Source organism: Emys orbicularis, chromosome 2, assembly GCF_028017835.1.
Source record: "Emys orbicularis isolate rEmyOrb1 chromosome 2, rEmyOrb1.hap1, whole genome shotgun sequence".
NCBI classification, from domain to species: Eukaryota; Metazoa; Chordata; order Testudines; family Emydidae; genus Emys; species Emys orbicularis.
Window position 1 is genome coordinate 223,444,464 of NC_088684.1, and position 18,710 is coordinate 223,463,173.

Here is an 18,710-nt window from a genome sequence, read left to right on the forward strand (position 1 = left end):
CTCCCCCCGTTTTTATTCAATTTTGTTGTAGTTTTTTGCTGCACTCCCCTGGCTGCATCCCCTGTCTGTTCCTTCTAGCTGCTCAAAGTTGTATTGTGATAGAAGTGCCCCAAAGCTTAGGTTGGTGGAGCCTGTAGTTCTGCATGTATGAGCTTCTCCTGTGATTAAATGTACTGGGGACCAGCAGTGAAAGAGCATGAAGTGAAAGGTAGGTTTCAAAAACTTCCCATGCCAGCATATTTGTAGTGGTGAGTTGGAGTGCATCCGAGGGCCTGCAGCTTTCCTTACCCTGACTCCAACTTGTGGCTACTCTGCCTTTCTAGACTAGTGTAGTACCTCCCCAGGGGATCCATCGGCTATTTTAGGAAGCACTATGTTAGGGGAACATAGAGTTGTACGTGAATATTCATCTTGTTTCTTAAATAAATGTACATCATATAAAATACTACATTAGTTCAAAATCAGCCTTGTAATATTATTCTTTCATGCTGCTAAGTGCTTTTAATGGTAATATTCCTTTTTGTATATATATCAACTTCAATGTAAAGCTACCTGTTTTTTTTAACCATACCATGCTAACTATTTTAGTATCAGAGTATATGGGCCTAATATGCGATGTGTAAAGCTCTTAGTTACCAAACTAATTGCTAGAGGAAAGCACGTTTTCTATTACAACTTTAAGCTTTTCCCTGCTAGTGGCTTTGGACAACACCACAAATAGATTAGTTTTTTTTTTTTTTTGCAATGACTTTTGTGTTATGTATTAGTAATTGAACTGCGAGATTTATTTTATGCAAACTGATTTTTTTAGCCTAATGAGAAGCATGTGATAACATTTAGCAAACTTCTAAAATATGTTTGAATTGATTCATACTAATAATGACTGTAAGTACTAAATACCCTTGGAGGATTTCAGCAACTAAGCTTGGATAAAGTCATGTTAGATTAAAATGAACAATTATCTCTGGAGTTTTGTATACTAAATTTAGTGTCCTGCGCTATACTAATTCTGTTGATTATTGGTTTAAGCTAATTCTGTAACAAGCTTGGATGGGATCAGCAATACTGTGTACAGGTGTATGTATGAGTAGAGGTTTGAAGGTCATATAATAATTCAATTATACCTTTGTACTCCTACCTGAACTGTTGGTTTTAAATTTGTAATTGCCTATAGGTGAATGTATTGATGCAAGTAATTTAACTTCAGACTCTTAAATTCTTCATAGTTACTCCTATTTCTCCCCCTTCTTAGCTATTGTAATAAATTACTTTCCAACATCTCTTTCAGGAGATACAAATAAGTGTGTCCCTCCTTATTCAATTGGTTGGAGGAGATAATACTGAGCAACCAGGGTTTTTTTTCTTGTTGGAAACTGAGTTTATCACATGCATTGAAACTTTACCTTTTCATCTTTAATCATTCTCCATTTATCTTTGGGTAGGGAAGAAGCGGGGAGTAGGATGCTACTTGATATAATCAGCTGTCTACATTTTTAAAACAGTTTTCTCAGTTCTATTTTCTACCTAGAATTAAACTCACTGAATCACTTTGCTTTACTTTGAGGCTTTAACACACTTTTGGGTTTGAACATACTTGCAACAGGTTTTTAGAAAATATGTTGCTTATTTTATTTACTAGAAAATCTTTGTAAAGAATAGAAGAGTGCCTTCTGTATATGTAATTGACTTTTTTTTTGCTAAGGAGAAGTCACTTCATTCATGAAACAGTCTTTCTAAAGATTTTGGGTTGCTGGTTGCAACAATCAATTTAATTATGATTATGACATGAAGGAGCTCTTTTGTCTGGATATACCGAAAGGAGGCCAGGAGACATTTGACATGGGTTTAATCAGGCCGCAACATTATTATTAGATGTCGGGGACTACCCGACAGATAAAATTGTACAGTGCAGGTAATCCCATGTTTTTTCCGTAATTACATGGGGGGCTTTTACCAGCTCCCCCTCTTTTTCCATCCAGGTCCCTCCAGCAAATCCATTGCCAGGACCTTACCATCCACCCCCCTCGTAGGAGGGTTAAGATGGGCTATTGGAATGGGGGGTTGGCTCCCTGCCGTACCAATCATAGGAGTCCCCAACCACCCCCCATTTGTTCCTTTAATGAACACCTCTTTTTAAGTCCTTTTCCAAGCCATTTATCCGGTCACTCCATTTCCTATGGAGTACCTGCACTGGACATCCACTCTACACTTAAATGAGTTGCGACATCTAGCCTACTGCTCTTCATGCCATGCATGAACAGAGCCCTTCCTGAACCCGCTGTGGGGAAGGTGAAAAAACACCAACTGCACCCAAGCCAATATGGTGGTAAGGGAAAAATTCCTTCCCAGATCCCCTAAAAAGGGGCGGCTAGCATAATGCCCACAGCAGGTCTTGACCAAACCTGGTAGTTTACCACATGAAGGGGAGGGAGTGTGGGTCCTGCTTCAGACTGCTCCGTGTAAAAGGGAGGCTTCAGGTCCAGGACTGCCCCTTTTAAACCCTGCATTCCAAGGGGATGAGTCAGCAACTCATCTTTCTCTTCCCTCCATCCCCTCCCAGCCATAGAGTACTGTTGCCTTCGTTCGGCCAGCCAGCCAAACACCCCCTTGCTTAAAGGTGCAGGACGGTCATTGGCCATACAACTCAGTCTTGTAAAACCCTCATAACCGCATCCCTTTGGACATTGTGTTTAGCCAACACTGCTGCTTTTTGGTTTCTCCTCTTTGTGTCTATCCCAAAAGAGCCAGGGAGAACTGCTATCAGTGGAACATAAGGACTGCTTGCTCTGTGTGCATCTTCCCAAAGGGTATGGGAGAAGGTGGCCATTGACCAGCCCCATTTCTGTACCAGCCTCCAGAATATACAGTGCATACTGTTAGTAGCTTGCACACACAGGCTGCATCTATACTTGGAGCTAGGGTGTCATTTCCATCTTGTGTAATCATACTCTTGCTAGTTCTCATTGAGCTAGCTCTTTAAAAATAGTAGTGCAGCTGTAGTGGCACAGACAGCGGTGAGCGGTGGGATGGGTTAGCTGTCCAGACTACAGACCTGCCTGGGCCCTGTGAGTAATTACTCGGGGTGGCTAACCTGTGCCGCCACTGCCCGTGCTACCGTAGCTAGTCTATTACTTTTAACATGCTAGCTAAATGAAAGCTAGAGTGAATATGTCCACGCGAGCTGGGAATTGCACCCCTACTCCAAGTGTAGTGTAGTATAGCCTGAGCATTTCCTCCAGCACCAGAGAGCTCATGGGTAGTCCAGCACTGCTCTCTTCAGAAGGCAAAGGCTAAATGACACAGCCTACCCTGTAACTAGGGCTGTTTGAAAATTTTCCATAGAAACTTTTTTTGATGGAAAATTGTTTTTTTTCATCTAAATGAAAATGATAGTAGAAAGTATCTGCTCTCCTCAAATTTTTTTCATATTAACCCCCCCCAACCCCCAAATACTTTACATCCAAAAGTTTTTAAATTTTCTCTAAAGCTCACTTTCCAACCAGCTCTGCCTATAAGTTCTATGGCAACACATTATACTATCATTAAAGTTATCATGCTGCTACAAATATTGGATATCACAGTACTGAAAGAATTTGTTTGGGTGGGAAAAAAATCTTTAAAAAAAATGGGACTGATGTTGATGGTTGATAGTTAAATATTTTGTTTCTTATTGTGACTGGCAGTATTTGGGAGCCACACATTTAAAAGCCTTTTACTATATGTCTTTAAATATTTTTAAACTTTTTTTTTTTTAATTCTTCCAAGGAAAGTGCAAATGCACACAAACCTCTTCAATGAAATGAACAAGATATTTTAAATTAATACAATCATTATTACTAGCATCAGGACAAATGATTTTTTTTGTATATATAAAAAGCCACTAGCTGAGGCAACAAATTTGCTTTCACATGAATGCATTAATATGGCTCATACGTAATATCATTATGAAAACTTGTAGTTTACATTTTTAAATAGTATACACTAATCCTATGATTGATTGTTGGCCAAAGTGTTTTTTTGTTTTTTGTTTTTTGTTTAAAAAAAGACAACTGAACTAAAAGCATAAAGCAATAATAAATTTTAGTTTATTAGATCTGTCGTCTTTTTAACTTTGACACAGGAGAAGGCCAGAGCACAATCATAGGACCAGTATATACTGTTTAAAATTGTAAACTAAAAGTTTTCATAATGACATTACATATGAGCCATGTTGCATCAAGCTGCATTAATGCATCCACATGAAAGCAAATTTGTTTCTTCATTGTTGCCAATAGTTATTATCTTCATCAGAGCCAGTTGCCACTTCAGTCATTCTGAATAAACTTCATGTATTTAGAATATATTGCAGATTCTTGTTTGCATGTTCAAATCCCTGCATTTGTGTGTATAAATGGATATTTGCACACTTTGATGCCTGTGTTCAGTGATTGTGACTGCAGTTTAGAAGGCTGAAGTGGGTATAGAACATAGAAGATAAATCCTACTAGATGTAGAAAAATAGTGGAGGATCTTAATAGTGTGCACCCATACAATAATCTGCTAAATAGTCTATAACTAATGCTCCAGGGTTTAAATGGCAGACAAACACCTGTTTCATGGTTTCTAGACTTCCAGCTTGTCTACACAATGAGTTACTGCATGGCAAGCTAAGATGTGAATCTACAGTGCATCACCTTGCCATGCGGTAACTCACTGTATGGACACTGCTACAGCACAGTGAAAATCTCTATGAATGGCTCTCAGTCCCTAGTTTTTGTAGCTCAAAGGTGGTGTGTTCCTGTAAAATAAGAACATGTTGATTCAGTACTGTAAAAAGAAAAGATTAAAAATGTTTGTCTTTAGTTTTTTTTTTTTTTTTTTACAATGGATTTGATATTTATAGCGCTTTTTTGACTCCTACTAATCTGCTGAATTTGCATACTTCTCAACAGAAGAATCACTTCCTGTTTGTTGTAAAGGCAATCTTCTGTAGTACCTTTTATAGTAAGACCTGAAACATTGTGTGAACACCCATGCATTTAGCTACATTTTATTCTTTTTATTAGATTGTTTCCAAAGGAGTTGAAAAGATGATTACATATGGTTAATATTCCATTATAAGTCTCATATCAAGAGTGTATTCATAACATTTTGCAGAGTTCCATCTTTCGTCAAAGCTGCCTGTATTGTCTTGATATGTAAGGCTTTGAGTCAGGAAAAAAAGAAAAGATTAAAAAAAATTTCCAATTGTTTGAAAATAACTTGCTATTGGCAATAAATGCTACAGCGGTGCATTTATTTTTTCCCTCCTTTGCTTCCTCATTCCGTTTAAGACAAATATGCTTTGATTTGAGGATACTTTATTTAAATTTCATTAGACACGTTTTTGGAATAAGAAAAAGTAGTTTTTGTATTGACCGTTTGATATTACAGGATGTTGTCAAACCTGGCTGCCTAAAGTTAGTCTCCCAAATCCATATTTAGGTAACTAATTTAAATGATTCCTCTGAAAGTTAGACCACCAATGCTATACTGTAAATGGGGCTCGGAATTCCAGGGAATTGACACAATCAGAGAAAATTAACTACAAAATCTGAGTGATGGATGGAACCACCTTTTGTACAGTGTACCCTGAGTGGGAAAATAGGTACCTGGTGAAGTGCTCTCAGTATGCCTGTTTAGGAACATTGCCAACAGTCCTTGCACTAGCCCTGTCTCAGGAGTGTTGTGGCCAGGATTCTGGTGTGATGCATCCCACCTGACAAAATGAGGGCACCATGACGTTCTCTGACTTTTCTGCCTCACCATTGGCATTTTGCACAGTGATCTCAACTGTGTAAAGCACTGCATCCCAACGTTGAGAATCAAGACTGAATTTTCTGAAATGAAAGGCTGATGTGTTCTGTAACTGGATCTTCTGTATTATGGCAAGAAAGAGGAGAGACTGCTATATGTGACCCATTCTGGGGAAGATTCTAAGTCACCAATTCTTTGAGCCCTGCAACAGACAGAAGGAAAATGAAGAGTGGTTTTAGTGATGTAAAGACGCTATGTATTTGTATGTTTCTTGGGTTTTTGACATAGTATTGTAAGTCTGGGTAGCATAGTTCTTCATACATTTTTATTGCTTCCTTTTATACTTGATAGGCCACAGAGCTGTGTACATTGGTGTACATGTCCCATTTGGAAAAGAGGGCCGTCGACGTCATAGGCATCGTGGACATAGGCATCACAGAAGAAGAAAAGAGAAAGAAACTGATAGAGAAGATGGGCGAGAATCTCCATCATACGGTAAGAAAATTCTTCCTTATGGGGCTTTTTCATGTTATTTAAAGAAAAAAACCCCAAACAATAGCTAATCTAGATTATTAAACCTGGCTGTGTTTTCTTTACTATGAAAATATCGGGAATCAATTTAAGGGTGATAACTGTTAATAGCGGGCAGAGGTTTTGTGGCTGTACTCTATTTAAATGACAAGTTATTTGGCTCTGTGCAGGTATCTCTGGGTGAAGATCTATTTCCTCTGGTATACAGGAAGTTAGACTATATGATTATAATGGTCCTTTTTGACATAAAAATCTATAGATTGTTTACATGTCAAGAGTCCTCTTTAGGTTTTGTGTTCTTGTGTTGCTCTTCCTTGTTGCATCATTCAACGCCACCTGTAGTGTGCTGGCAGCCACATTGTGCTGAGGTCCACAGATCTATTACAGTGAGTACTTCATCCTGTCTGCAGCTTGGGGGCAGAACCAGACCTGACAGTGACCAAAAGCAAGCGAGTGTCCCACCTCCTGAAGTTCCCTCGAGTTTTTTCTGCCCCCAGAGTGGCCAATGGCTCAGTCCAAATTTCTTGCTGCAGAGTTTTTCTGAGGGAAATTCCAAACTTAATTTAAAAATGTTAGACTAACAGTTTGGCCCAATTTCTCTAATCCTCAATTCAGGGTCAAATTTGACTTTGGTGGAGATTGTCCCTTCTGCTCCACCCCTCTTCTGAAGAGTTTGCCACTTCAGGCTTCTAAGAGAGAGCTAGGACGAGGAAACATCAGAGCCAAAAGGAAAGGCCTGTGTCTCCAGCTTTTCCTTGTTTCCCCCAATCATATTGAATGCCCTGTTAGAGAGCTCAGCCTGCTCTGTGGGTAGAACCTTGTAGCCCAATCTGGGCAGGAAAGGGAGCCAAGCAAGATTGAATAGGCCAGCTCTGCTGTGCAAGATGCAGCCCAGGCTGGATGGGGTTGCTTCTGCAGGAAGAGGCAGGCAGGACTTGAAAAGAACTGAGTATGGCACAAGCAGTTTCCTCCTCATCTCCATGTGGGGAGTGAAGCCAGAAGGGTAGAGCGCCAGATGGAGGATCATGCCTATGTCCCTAAAGTCCGCACCAGCAGCCACTCCTTTGACTGTGGAATTCTCACCTCCTTCTCTTCCGCTTCCTTGTGGGTTGCAGATGGAGGGCACCAAACCAAGGTTGTGGGGGGGGGAGGAGAGTGGGGGAATTGTTTGTTTATTTAAAAAAACTATGGATTTTTTATTTAAATTTGATTTTTTTTATTTTATTGTTTTTTTCTTTTTAAAAATAAACCTGTTAAAAATGAAATCTGAATTTAGGCCTTTGTATATTTTGTATTAAACTTATTATAATTTCTTAAAATATTTAAATAATAAATAAATATGCTGAATCCATGACTCTCTCAAAAACTTTGAGTTAAAAGCTGCTTTTCTATGTAAAAAATGAATCAAGGGAAAAACATCTAACTTCAGTGTATTTAATTAAATTCCCATTACCATCCTAATGCAGCTTGACACAAGTCATGAGCAATAAGTTAACTATCTAGTAAATAAGCCATATATCTTTCACCATTTTCTAATGTACTAAAATGTAAAATTAATAAAAATATTAAGCTATATAATTGCTTAAATAAATCTATATAGGTATAGTGTATCATCCTAGGTAGCAAAAAGATACACCAAATCTATTATAATGGCTCTATTTAGTTGTAAATCAGCAGATTTTAATGGTTATATCAATCAATGAGTGTGATGTTATTAACATTATACATTTTTTAACGATTACTGTAATATACAAACAGAGTTTTTAAGTTTTCAAGTTTTTAAGCTAATTGTAGTGTAATTTTTGATAAGGGGTGCGAGAACATATTTTGAGAACTCCAGACCGTCAGTGGGCTGAGCGGGGCCGGGTGTAGTGTATTAAATTGCTCCCCATAGGTGTACTACTTACGGCTGCCAGTCCAGATGCTCTGAGCGGCATGGTAAGGGGATGGGGAACAGGGCTGGTTGGATAGACGTGGGAGTCCCGGGGGGCCTGTCGGGGGTGTGGCTGGGGTCGGGGCAGTCAAGGGACAGGGAGCAGGGGCGCTTGGATGGGGGGGGGTCCCAGGGGAGCGGATAGGAGTGGGGGGTTCCGGGAGGGGGCGGTCAGGAGAAAAGGAGCAGGGGTGGTTGGATGGGTGGGGTGTTCTGAGGAGGGCAGTCAGGGGGCAGGGGGTCCCGGAGGGCGTGGTCAGGAGACAAGGAGCAGGGGGGGTTGGATGGGTGGGGGGTTCTGAGGAGGTCAGTCAGGGGGCAGGGGGTCCCGGGAGGGCGTGGTCAGGAGACAAGGAGCAGGGGGGGTTGGATGGTTTGGGGGTTCTGAGGAGGGCAGTCAGGGGGCGGGGGGTCCCAGCAGGGGGTGGTCAGGGGACAAGGGGGGGGTTGGATGGGCCAGAGGTTATGAGGGGGGCAGTCAGGGAGCAGGAAGTGGGAGGGGGCGGCTAGGGGACGGGCTGTTTGGGGAAGCACAGCCTTCCCTACCCGGGTGTAGTGTATTAAATTTCTCCCCGTAGGAATGTGCTACTTACGGCTGCCAGTCCTGGTGCTCCGCAAGTAGCACATTCCTACAGGGAGAAATTTAATACACTACACCGGCGGACAGAACCCCAGACCGGCGGTGGGCTGAGCGGCTCAGCCGGCTGCCGGTCTGGGGTTCCGTCCGCCGTCTCCTGCCAGCCGGGGTCCCGGCCGCCGGCCCCGCTCAGCCCGCTGCCGGCCTGGGGTTCCGTTCACCCAGGCCGGCAGCAGGCTGAGTGGGGTCGGTGGCCGGGACCCCGGCTGGCAGCAGTGTGCCAGTAAAAATCGGCTCGCATGCCGCAGGTTGCCGACCTCTGGTATAGATCATTGTTGCAACCAAGGTCCTATAGCACTAAATCTTGTACAAAGGAGATCAAGTAAGGTGTCTATGGAAAGGTGGTAATTTGCATGTATCCCATGCACAGCTACAGACTAGGGACCGAATGGCTAGATAGCAGTTCTGCAGAAAAGGACCTAGGGGTCACAGTGGACGAGAAGCTGGATATGAGTCAACAGTGTGCTCTTGTTGCCAAGAAGGCTAACGGCATTTTGGGCTGTATAAGTAGGGGCATTGCCAGCAGATCGAGGGACGTGATCGTTCCCCTTTATTCGACATTGGTGAGGCCTCATCTGGAGTACTGTGTCCAGTTTTGGGCCCCACACTACAAGAAGGATGTGGAAAAATTGGAAAGAGTCCAGCGGAGGGCAACAAAAATGATTAGGGGTCTGGAGCGCATGACTTATGAGGAGAGGCTGAGGGAACTGGGATTGTTTAGTCTGCAGAAGAGAAGAATGAGGGGGGATTTGATAGCAGCCTTCAACTACCTGAAGGGGGGGTTCCAAAGAGGATGGAACTCGGCTGTTCTCAATGGTGGCAGATGACAGAACAAGGAGCAATGGTCTCAAGTTGCAGTGGGGGAGGTCTAGGTTGGATATTAGGAAACACTATTTCACTAGGAGGGTGGTGAAGCACTGGAATGCGTTACCTAGGGAGGTGGTGGAGTCTCCTTCCTTGGAGGTTTTTAAGGCCTGTCTTGACAAAGTCCTGGCTGGGATGATTTAGTTGGGAATTGGTCCTGCTTTGAGCAGGGGGTTGGACTAGATGACCTCCTGAGGTCCCTTCCAACCCTGATATTCTATGATTAAGTAGCATTAGTGAAAGGACTATTCTGAATAAGTGCCCAATCCTTTCTCTGTGACATTTTGTTCCTTCCCTAGGAATATTGTCACTGTTGAGCAAATCCTACACTGAAGATCTGTGGACATAACCCTGAGAGAGGATGGGAGAATTTGTGATTGCTTATCTGAAAATTTTCTTTTCATTGAAGAGAGAGGTCCCCAAATCTGGCCCTCCCTGAAAAAGGCAGATCTGTTTAACTTATGGTTAAACTTTTCTTGTTCACCTCATGTTGAGTATTATTTCTGCAAGGTGCTGATGCAGGATGAGAGATTTATTTTTTTGTTTTATGGTCCAGAGGGCCAGTTTTGGAAGCATCTCAAAACTAAGGGGGTCTCCAGAAGGTGGGGACTAGTCCCAGCTTTCCAGTCAGCTTTGATTTTGCCCCCTAGAGCTGAAGACTGGTGATGACCTACATTGAGTATCTGTGGACCTATCCCTTCAAAGAAGGGAAAATTTTCATGTAAGCAACCCAAATTCTCCCACGTGCAACCTTACCTCTGTCTGTTGAAATGGACAACCATTATAATAGTTCCATGATTTATTGTCTGGGGGTTATTTTCCATTTTAATGTCCATTGTCTAATTGTGTTTTGCTTTGAAGAGAAAAGAGTAGATATGATCTATTTCGCTTTCAAGTATGAGACTAAGATGTCTTTCCCTTTGAGTTTGTTTGTGACTTTTTTCATGTTACCAATTTTGTTGTTGAGGTTTGTTTCGAGGTGTGAAATTATGTCAAAAAGCTTAAAAATATTTAAGCAAGTATGTTAACTAGAGTATAGAAGTAGCTTTATTTTCCTCCTCCTCCTTTTGTTTTCAGAAACCCATTATAGGAAAACTGTATTTGGCTTTTAAACTATTCCCATCTTCTGATGAGAGATTTTCAACACTCCATGTTTCCAGCTGTGAGAGGGAGGATAATGTTTTAATTGTTGCAAGGTGTTAACATTTCAATAGAAGTATTACCTTCTAAACTATTATTTTTTTTCCCCAACAAGACACCCCATCCCAACGAGTACAGTTTATCCTGGGTACTGAGGATGATGACGAAGAACACATTCCTCATGATCTCTTCACTGAAATGGATGAACTGTACTTCAAGGATGGGGAAGAATATGAATGGAAAGAAACTGCCAGGTGAACCAAACATAGATCTGTTTCATGTAATCTTTTCCACTGATCTTGTTTACTTTGTCCTCAGAAATCAATTTTAGGTTAGAATTTTCAAGTCAATAAGGAGGAAATTTGCCTCCTAATTAACATTAACACTAATGAAAACGGAAAGTCTGATTCTCTGAGCCCATCATTGAAAATATACCCAGACCGCTGGAGAAAATTTTTTGAAGGTCTTTATTGTTGCTGTGCTGACTTTATTTCCTAAAGTTGATTAAATGTAGCATTGCAAACAGTATAGGTGTAACTGACAAGGAGTACAGATGTTCTAGTTATGTAGTATTATTTTTGCTGTGACAGAAAGTTAACAAAAATGGAAGGAAGGGAAGTCATTGATACTAATTTATTGTATTTTTCCTTCAAGAAACAAAACAACCACAAACTAGGTAATAACACATACTAAATTACATTAAAAGAATGTGAATTAGGTTGCAAAGTCAAGTACTTGAAAGTTAGCATATGCCAGATTTATGGTTGCCCTGTGCAACCTTAATTGCCCCCTCCTTGTGCATATGCATTGTGATAGTCTTCTGTATCTGATATCTTTAATTACATGATCACATACTATCTTTTCCACAATGCACAGTTTGGACACCCAAGAGGCAGAACTAAGATTGCATGGGCATCTGTAAATCTGGCATTTCCTAACTTTTGAGTGCTTGACTTTGCAGTTTAAGTAACTTTAACAGTTTATGTATCATTTATTAGTATAGTACCATAGATATGCATAGTGATATGCATAGATATGCATAGATATTTATAAACTAAATATTTTCGACATGTTTCTGACTCCAAAAGCCTACAGTCTATGTTTGATGGATACAAATCATATAGTTAAAAGATTAACTGAGTGTGGGAATGCTTAGTCTTGGTTGATCATGCTTGGTATCTGGGCAGAGGGATGTTGGGCCAGATTCACAGAGGTACTTAGGCACCTGGATTTAGGTGCTGCTGCAATCCACAAAACCCCTGCTCAGCTGCTGCTTACCCCTATAAGTATCTAAACTCACTTGGCACTTAAATTTTCAGGGTGAAATTTCCTAAGGCTACGTCTACGCTACGGGGGGGGGGGAGGGGGAGGATCGATTTCAGATACGCAAATTCAGCTACGCGAATAGCGTAGCTGAATTCGATGTATCTGGTCCGACTTACCCCGCTGTGAGGACGGCGGCAAATCGACCGCCGCGGCTACCCTGTTGACGGCGCTTACTCCTACCTGGGCTGGTGGAGTACGCGCGTCGATTCGGGGATCGATTATCGCGTCCCAACGAGACGCGATAAATCGATCCCCGAGAGATCGATTTTCTACTGCCGATCCGGGCGGGTAGTGAAGACCAGCCCATAGGCACCTAAGTTTCCACCTCTGGGCATGCATACTGGTGCCTCACGCTAGGTGCCCTGGTGACTGTCTCACACCTAAGCCCCAGCGTGATCAATAAAGCAGAATACATAAGTATTCATTCCCCCATCTCGCTTTACTGTGGGACCTGATCCAGTAGTGTGCTGTGAGTTTGCCTACCACATTGTGCCCCATTCTGAATTCAGCTGGTGGTAGTGCCTCCTTTATAACTGTTAGCCCAGTGGTTAGAGCACTCACCTGGGATGTGGAAGACCCTAATCACAGGGCTACGGGGAATTCCGATGTGGGTCTCCCCCAGTCTCTCCTATTGAAGCAGTTTCACTTTTTAGAAAAAGATGAGAGAGAGAGATGAGAATGAGTGACTCTATTGTGATGATCAGGGCACCCATCTGGTGACTGGAAGACCCAGGGTCCAGTCCACCTGCTCCATGACTACTTATCCAAAATGGAAAAGCTTCAACAGGAGAGATAGAGGGGGCCCCACATGAGAATACTGCACAGCTCTGTGGTTAATGTACTGAGAGATGGGAGACTCCTGGTCAAATCCTTTCTTCCTTTCTTCCCTTGGTCTCCCACGTCCCAGGTGAGTGCTCTAACTACTTTCCATTGGCTAGCTTAGGCAATTTCCTGCCTAGCGGGTTGGCTTTTGTGGATTCCAATCTTAGGCCCCTTTTTCTCCCCAGGCATTGTTTGGGGGAAACTAGGCACCAAACTCAAGCTGTGTGAATCCCATTGTTGTTCCAGTGATTTTCTGCGCGCCTAGAAGTTAGGCATTGGGGCATTCAGTGTTGTGAATGACAACTACATCCTTTTGTGGCTCTGGGCTGTTTCAAACATAAGGAGTGGCATGAAAAAAAGCAGAGTCAAGTATGGGAATGGGTCGAGGATGCATTAAGGTAGAAGGATTGAGTACGGAGCATAGGGGCTGAAAGGGGGGTATAGGCAGAAATGAAAGATGATTTATGCAAGTGGATATAGCTTTTGTTTTGCAGCCTATTGAAAGGACAGAAAAAAAGTGTCTTCAGTAGTAATCTGTATATATGCCATAATATATATTTATATTTCAGGTGGCTAAAATTTGAAGAAGATGTTGAAGATGGCGGTGATCGATGGAGCAAACCTTATGTGGCAACTCTGTCTCTGCACAGTCTCTTTGAACTGAGAAGCTGTATTCTAAATGGGACAGTCATGTTGGACATGAGAGCAAACACACTAGATGAGATAGCAGGTTGTTTTGAAGTTTTTGAAAGATTTAATTTTTGCTAGTTTACACTAGTTTGTGACTTAAAAACACAAAAGCAGTTTACATTTAGTCTGTATATTCATTACAGTTTTCTTTGTCTTTAAGATTTGATTCTGCAAACTTCACTCACATGAGGAGTCCCATTGGGACATACTGTTTGTCTGCACAGTAACTAGACACCTGTGGCTGGCCCATGCCAGCTGAGTCGGGCACGTGGGGTTTGGACTGTGGGGCTGTTTCATTGCTGTATAGACTTCCAGGCTGGAGCCCTCTGTCACCTCACAGGGTCCTAGAGCCCAGGTTCCAGCCCAAGCCTGGAAGTCTACACAACACTGAAACAGCTCTGCAGGCTGAGCCCCACGAGTCCAAGTCAGCTGGCACGGGCCAGCCGTGGGTTTTTCTTTCTGTGTAGACAAACCCTAAGTTGTCTTTATTCTAATCTTTGATTGGACAACAAATGCATCTTCTAGTCTCTACAGCTGAAATGAAAATATGGATCAGGATACTTGAGGGATAATTTGTACAGTACTGTGCTGTAAACTATTAAGCACTATTCGGCTGATGTTAGCTATTGCTATTAGCACAGTTCATAGTTGCACAGCTTGATTTAAACTTTCACTTTATAAATGGTAAGAGATGAGCTGAAATAAAATGTATGTTATTTAACTTAGCATGTTGAAAATGTCCTCAATAGTCTCGAATTAATTTTGAGTATGTAAAAGCAGCTTTGAAAACGTTGTGTGTGTGTGTGTGTGTGTATATATATATATATATATATATATATACACACACACTCTTAGAGTAGCAAGTGGCTTTTATTTTAAGATCCTTTGGGCTAACTTAATTCCTTTTTCTTGGTATCTGTGATTTCACTGAGTGATGCATTTTTGTGACTCATAGTGGACTTATTGCTGACCAGCAGGATCATGGGGTACCAAAAGAGGGAGGGACAAAGGGTTTTCAGAAGAATTCTCAAAATCTCCTAAGTGACTTAGGAACTTTTGAAAATTTTACTCTTTAGCTCTTTGTATTGAGCTCTTTTCTTAGCTTATTTAATGGGAGCATTTAGTACACACTTTTGAAGTAAATAAAACCTACAGATTTTTCCTTCTCTGATTATATTTGTCAGTGATGTTAGTGCAAAAGAACTGTAGTTACTTTCCAAGTCATCTTAAGTATTTGTCATGTTTTTAAAAAGTTGGTAAATACTGAAAGAAGCTGAGCTAGAAGATATTGAAAGATATGCATAATATTATCAATATTTGGAGACACAGGTCTATTTTCCAGTTCCAGTGCAGGGTCTCAGTGACTGGGTATCAGTCTTTGACTTGTTGTGGAGGCATAAAGCTGTTCTGTTTTCTCATCTTGCAGCCAGATTTAATGGGTCTCCGTGGTTCCTATTCAAAAGTATAAAAGGCTGAGCATCTCTCTGAGGCTGCAGAGCTATAGGGAGGGGCAGGACATCTTGCCAAGAGAAACCCTAGCAACAACCACCTCAGACTGAAGTTTGTTTCTAAATCCAGTCCTGTCTCAGGACTTCTTTACATACATTAAGAATAAAGACAAAGGATGGGGGATAACTTTGGCTTATAAAGTATTTTGTGTGCATGTGGTGTGTGTACTGTATGTACATCAGAGTGAGGGTTGTTCCTGTTTACAGAGCTGTAATTGCAATGCAGTTCAGACCATTGCTCATTCTTTCATACCCTTCATCTAAGTTTGATGTACCTTTAAAATTGGCCGTGCCACTCTCACTCTATCCCACACGTGCACACAAAACCTAACATTTCTTGTGTTAGGGGCATTCTGGTTGGGCAGATTTAGATGAATAAAACGAAGACCAAGAAATATCAGATCACAAATAGGTTCACAAGAATTGCCATACTGGATCAGACCTGTGGTCCATCTAGTCCAGTTTCTTGTCTCTGACAGTGGTCAGCACCAGATGCTTTGGAGAAAGGTTCAAAAAACCTATTAATCCCTAGTAGTTAGAGATTGGTTTAAACTTTGAATCATGAGGTTTAATCTCTTCCAATTTTTTATCATCATTATCTATTATAATGCTGGCTGGATATTCTTGTTGTTCATATAAATGTCCAATCCCTTTTTGAACCTTTCTAATATTTTGACCTTAGTGACATCCTGTGGCAATGAGTTCCACAGTTTAGATGTATAAATAAATAAAATTTAAGATGAACTACTTGTCTAATCTAGATTTGCTAAAACAGACTTATTTAATAGGATCTTCAGGGCAATATTCTATGGCAGTGGATTTTCCTGTAGGAATAATATATTAGTTAATCTTTGTTTCCTCTGAAAGAGGAACAGATGCATATATAGAATATCCTAAAGACAATTTTTTTTAAACAACATTACAGGACTCATTTCATCTGAGTATCAAAGCGTCACAATATTACTAAAATTTCAGACATTGTGGGCATTTTAAAGATCCCAGGGAACTTTCTTATAAAAGCTACAATGTTAACCCAAGTGTCTTCTGTAATTATATTTGGCCTACCTCAATTCTTTTTCATTTTCAATTAGATACATATACTTGACTTCCTGTCTTAACCAGTATAGATTGCTGTGTGTTGTGTTATGTGCTGTAAAGCTGTAATTGTGTTTATCTTCAGAGGAGACTGGATTACTGTGGTAGATAAAGTGATCCCTGCATAGTTTATTTTGTTTGTGAAGCATTATATCCTCTTTTAATACAACAGGTACTATATAAATGTAAGTTCTTAACCTTACTAGGGATCTCAATATAATTATTAGAAATGGTAAAATGTAACAAAAAGGTCTTTATATAAACAGATTCATACAAATTTCTTCCAGGTAAGTCTTGTGTTACTGAGTTTGTGCAACTTAAGATGTTGGCCGAGAAATCTTTCAAGATTCTTTAAACTAGTCGGTAAAAGAAAATGCTGGTTCCTGTTTTACACAGCCATATAGGCAGATTTTCATTCCTCAATTTATATCTAAGGTATTTTGGAAACATGGCTGATCATACATTTTCATGTGATTAAAAATATCGAAAAACCCACAGAAATTTTGCAAATTGACCAGTTTTGCCACACTTTACATGTCATCCTCACTCTTTGTAAGAATGTGAAATGGAAAGCCCAGTAAGGAATCTTGAAGTTTAGGGCAACTTAAAAAAAGAAACTTTAGACATTTGAAGGATTAGGCTAGTCATTTTATATAGTAAACTATGTTGGAAGAACACTGAAGTTTCAAAATCAAGCACTCAAACATTAGGAAACTCCAGAATTAATGTTGCTATACAGAGATTTCTATCCAGTTCGTACATCGAGCCCTTGCTTGTGGTAGTTTTTGCTACTGCACTGCTTTCCAGTGAAGAGTGATGTTCATTTGACATGTCGTTGAATACACACCTGCTTTTTGTAATGAAGGCTGTAGTAAGTTGAAATAAAGATAAATATTTTGTTAAGTGGTTAACAATCTATTTATTCCTGTAGGCCTTGTATTTTAAAATGCTGTGTATTTTGGAAAGAATACTGTTTAGTGATTCAAAGCAACGTTTGTTCAAAGTGCGTAGATTGGAACTGTTGGCCCACAATATTCTTGGCTATTTCTTTTCAGTGGATCTAGATGCACAGTTTGCCAAAGAAAATAAACTTGAAGATTCTTCATGAATTAGTTTTACTATTTTTTCAGATGTGAGTTAATGTGGTGGTGATGGGAATGCATATATTTAACTTAGATTTGATTTTAATATTTTTCTCATGATAGATATGGTGTTGGACAACATGATTGCTTCTGGTCAGCTGGATGAGTCCATAAGAGAGCATGTCAGAGAAGCTCTCCTCAAGAGACACCATCACCAGAACGAGAAGAAATTCAGCAGTCGGATCCCCCTGGTTCGGTCCTTTGCAGATATAGGCAAGAAACATTCTGACCCTCACTTGCTTGAACGAAATGGTGAGATAAGTTGTAGCATCTAATTTATTCTAACCTGATACAAATAATATATTAACACGGGAGAGGAGGGAGCAGTCAGAAGATAATAGTGGATACATTTTCTGAGTCCTTGGTATGTAAAAGTTGTGTGGTGGTTCTTTTGTGGTGTTTGGACATTTACCTATCTTTTGCATGTGTAAAGTCTTGTTTTGCTCCTTATAACCACTATGATGTCTTGACTTACTGTTTTCATTTATGCTATAATATGGTTTAGTTGTCTGTTATGAATAAGGTTATGATTTAGTCATGCATATTTTTAGTAAGTCATGGACAGGTCACGGGCAATCAACAAAAATTCATGGCCTATGACCTGTCCATGACTTATACTATAAATACACTTGACTAAATCTTGGGGGAATCACTGCTGAGGGGCTGCTGCTGGGGGTGGGAGGAGGAGGAGCTGTCCCTGGGCCAGCCACACTGGCCACTGCAGAAGTCATGAAGGTCACGGAAAGTCACGTAATCCGTGACTTCTGCGACCTCCAGGACAGACATAGAGCCCTAGTTATGAGGTATATAAACAGCATTTTCTCTACCCCAGCAATATTTTCTGTTGGTTAGAACACTTTCACAGGATATGCTTCAATTAATTCTATATTTTTGGAAGGTTTAAAGTCATCCTGTTACCTCAGCCAGGCAAAGCTTCATGTGCATCCAGGAGTCTGACTACCAGATTATAGCTTCTGATTCAGTCTCCTTTATTTATTGTTTTAGAGACTTAATCATGGTCTTAATGATCAGTGAAACTTTTAATTTTTATTTTGTATTAATTGTGTTCATCTTACTTGAGTTTTGCTTTCGTATAGTTGTCCAAAAAGGGAGTTTATTTTTTTTTAATTAAAAATAATAAACTACCTCTGGTTAAGGTATGTTTATTATAGTAGAACGTAGGTAAAAAACATCTTCACAAGATGTACCATGTCTCCTGCTGATAACTAATTTCTGACCACTCTGGC

At 40.5% G+C, this 18,710-nt stretch overlaps 1 protein-coding gene across 1 annotated transcript in view; it reads left to right on the forward strand.

The window, feature by feature from the left end:
* The window catches only part of SLC4A7 (solute carrier family 4 member 7), a 90,537-nt gene that overhangs the window by 17,430 nt on the left and 54,397 nt on the right, over nucleotides 1-18,710 (forward strand). The window contains exons 2-5 of the mRNA XM_065398638.1: nucleotides 6,127-6,270; nucleotides 10,996-11,134; nucleotides 13,598-13,758; nucleotides 17,527-17,715. Coding sequence (XP_065254710.1) covers nucleotides 6,127-6,270; nucleotides 10,996-11,134; nucleotides 13,598-13,758; nucleotides 17,527-17,715 — 633 coding nt within the window. The remainder of the gene's footprint in view (nucleotides 1-6,126; nucleotides 6,271-10,995; nucleotides 11,135-13,597; nucleotides 13,759-17,526; nucleotides 17,716-18,710) is intronic.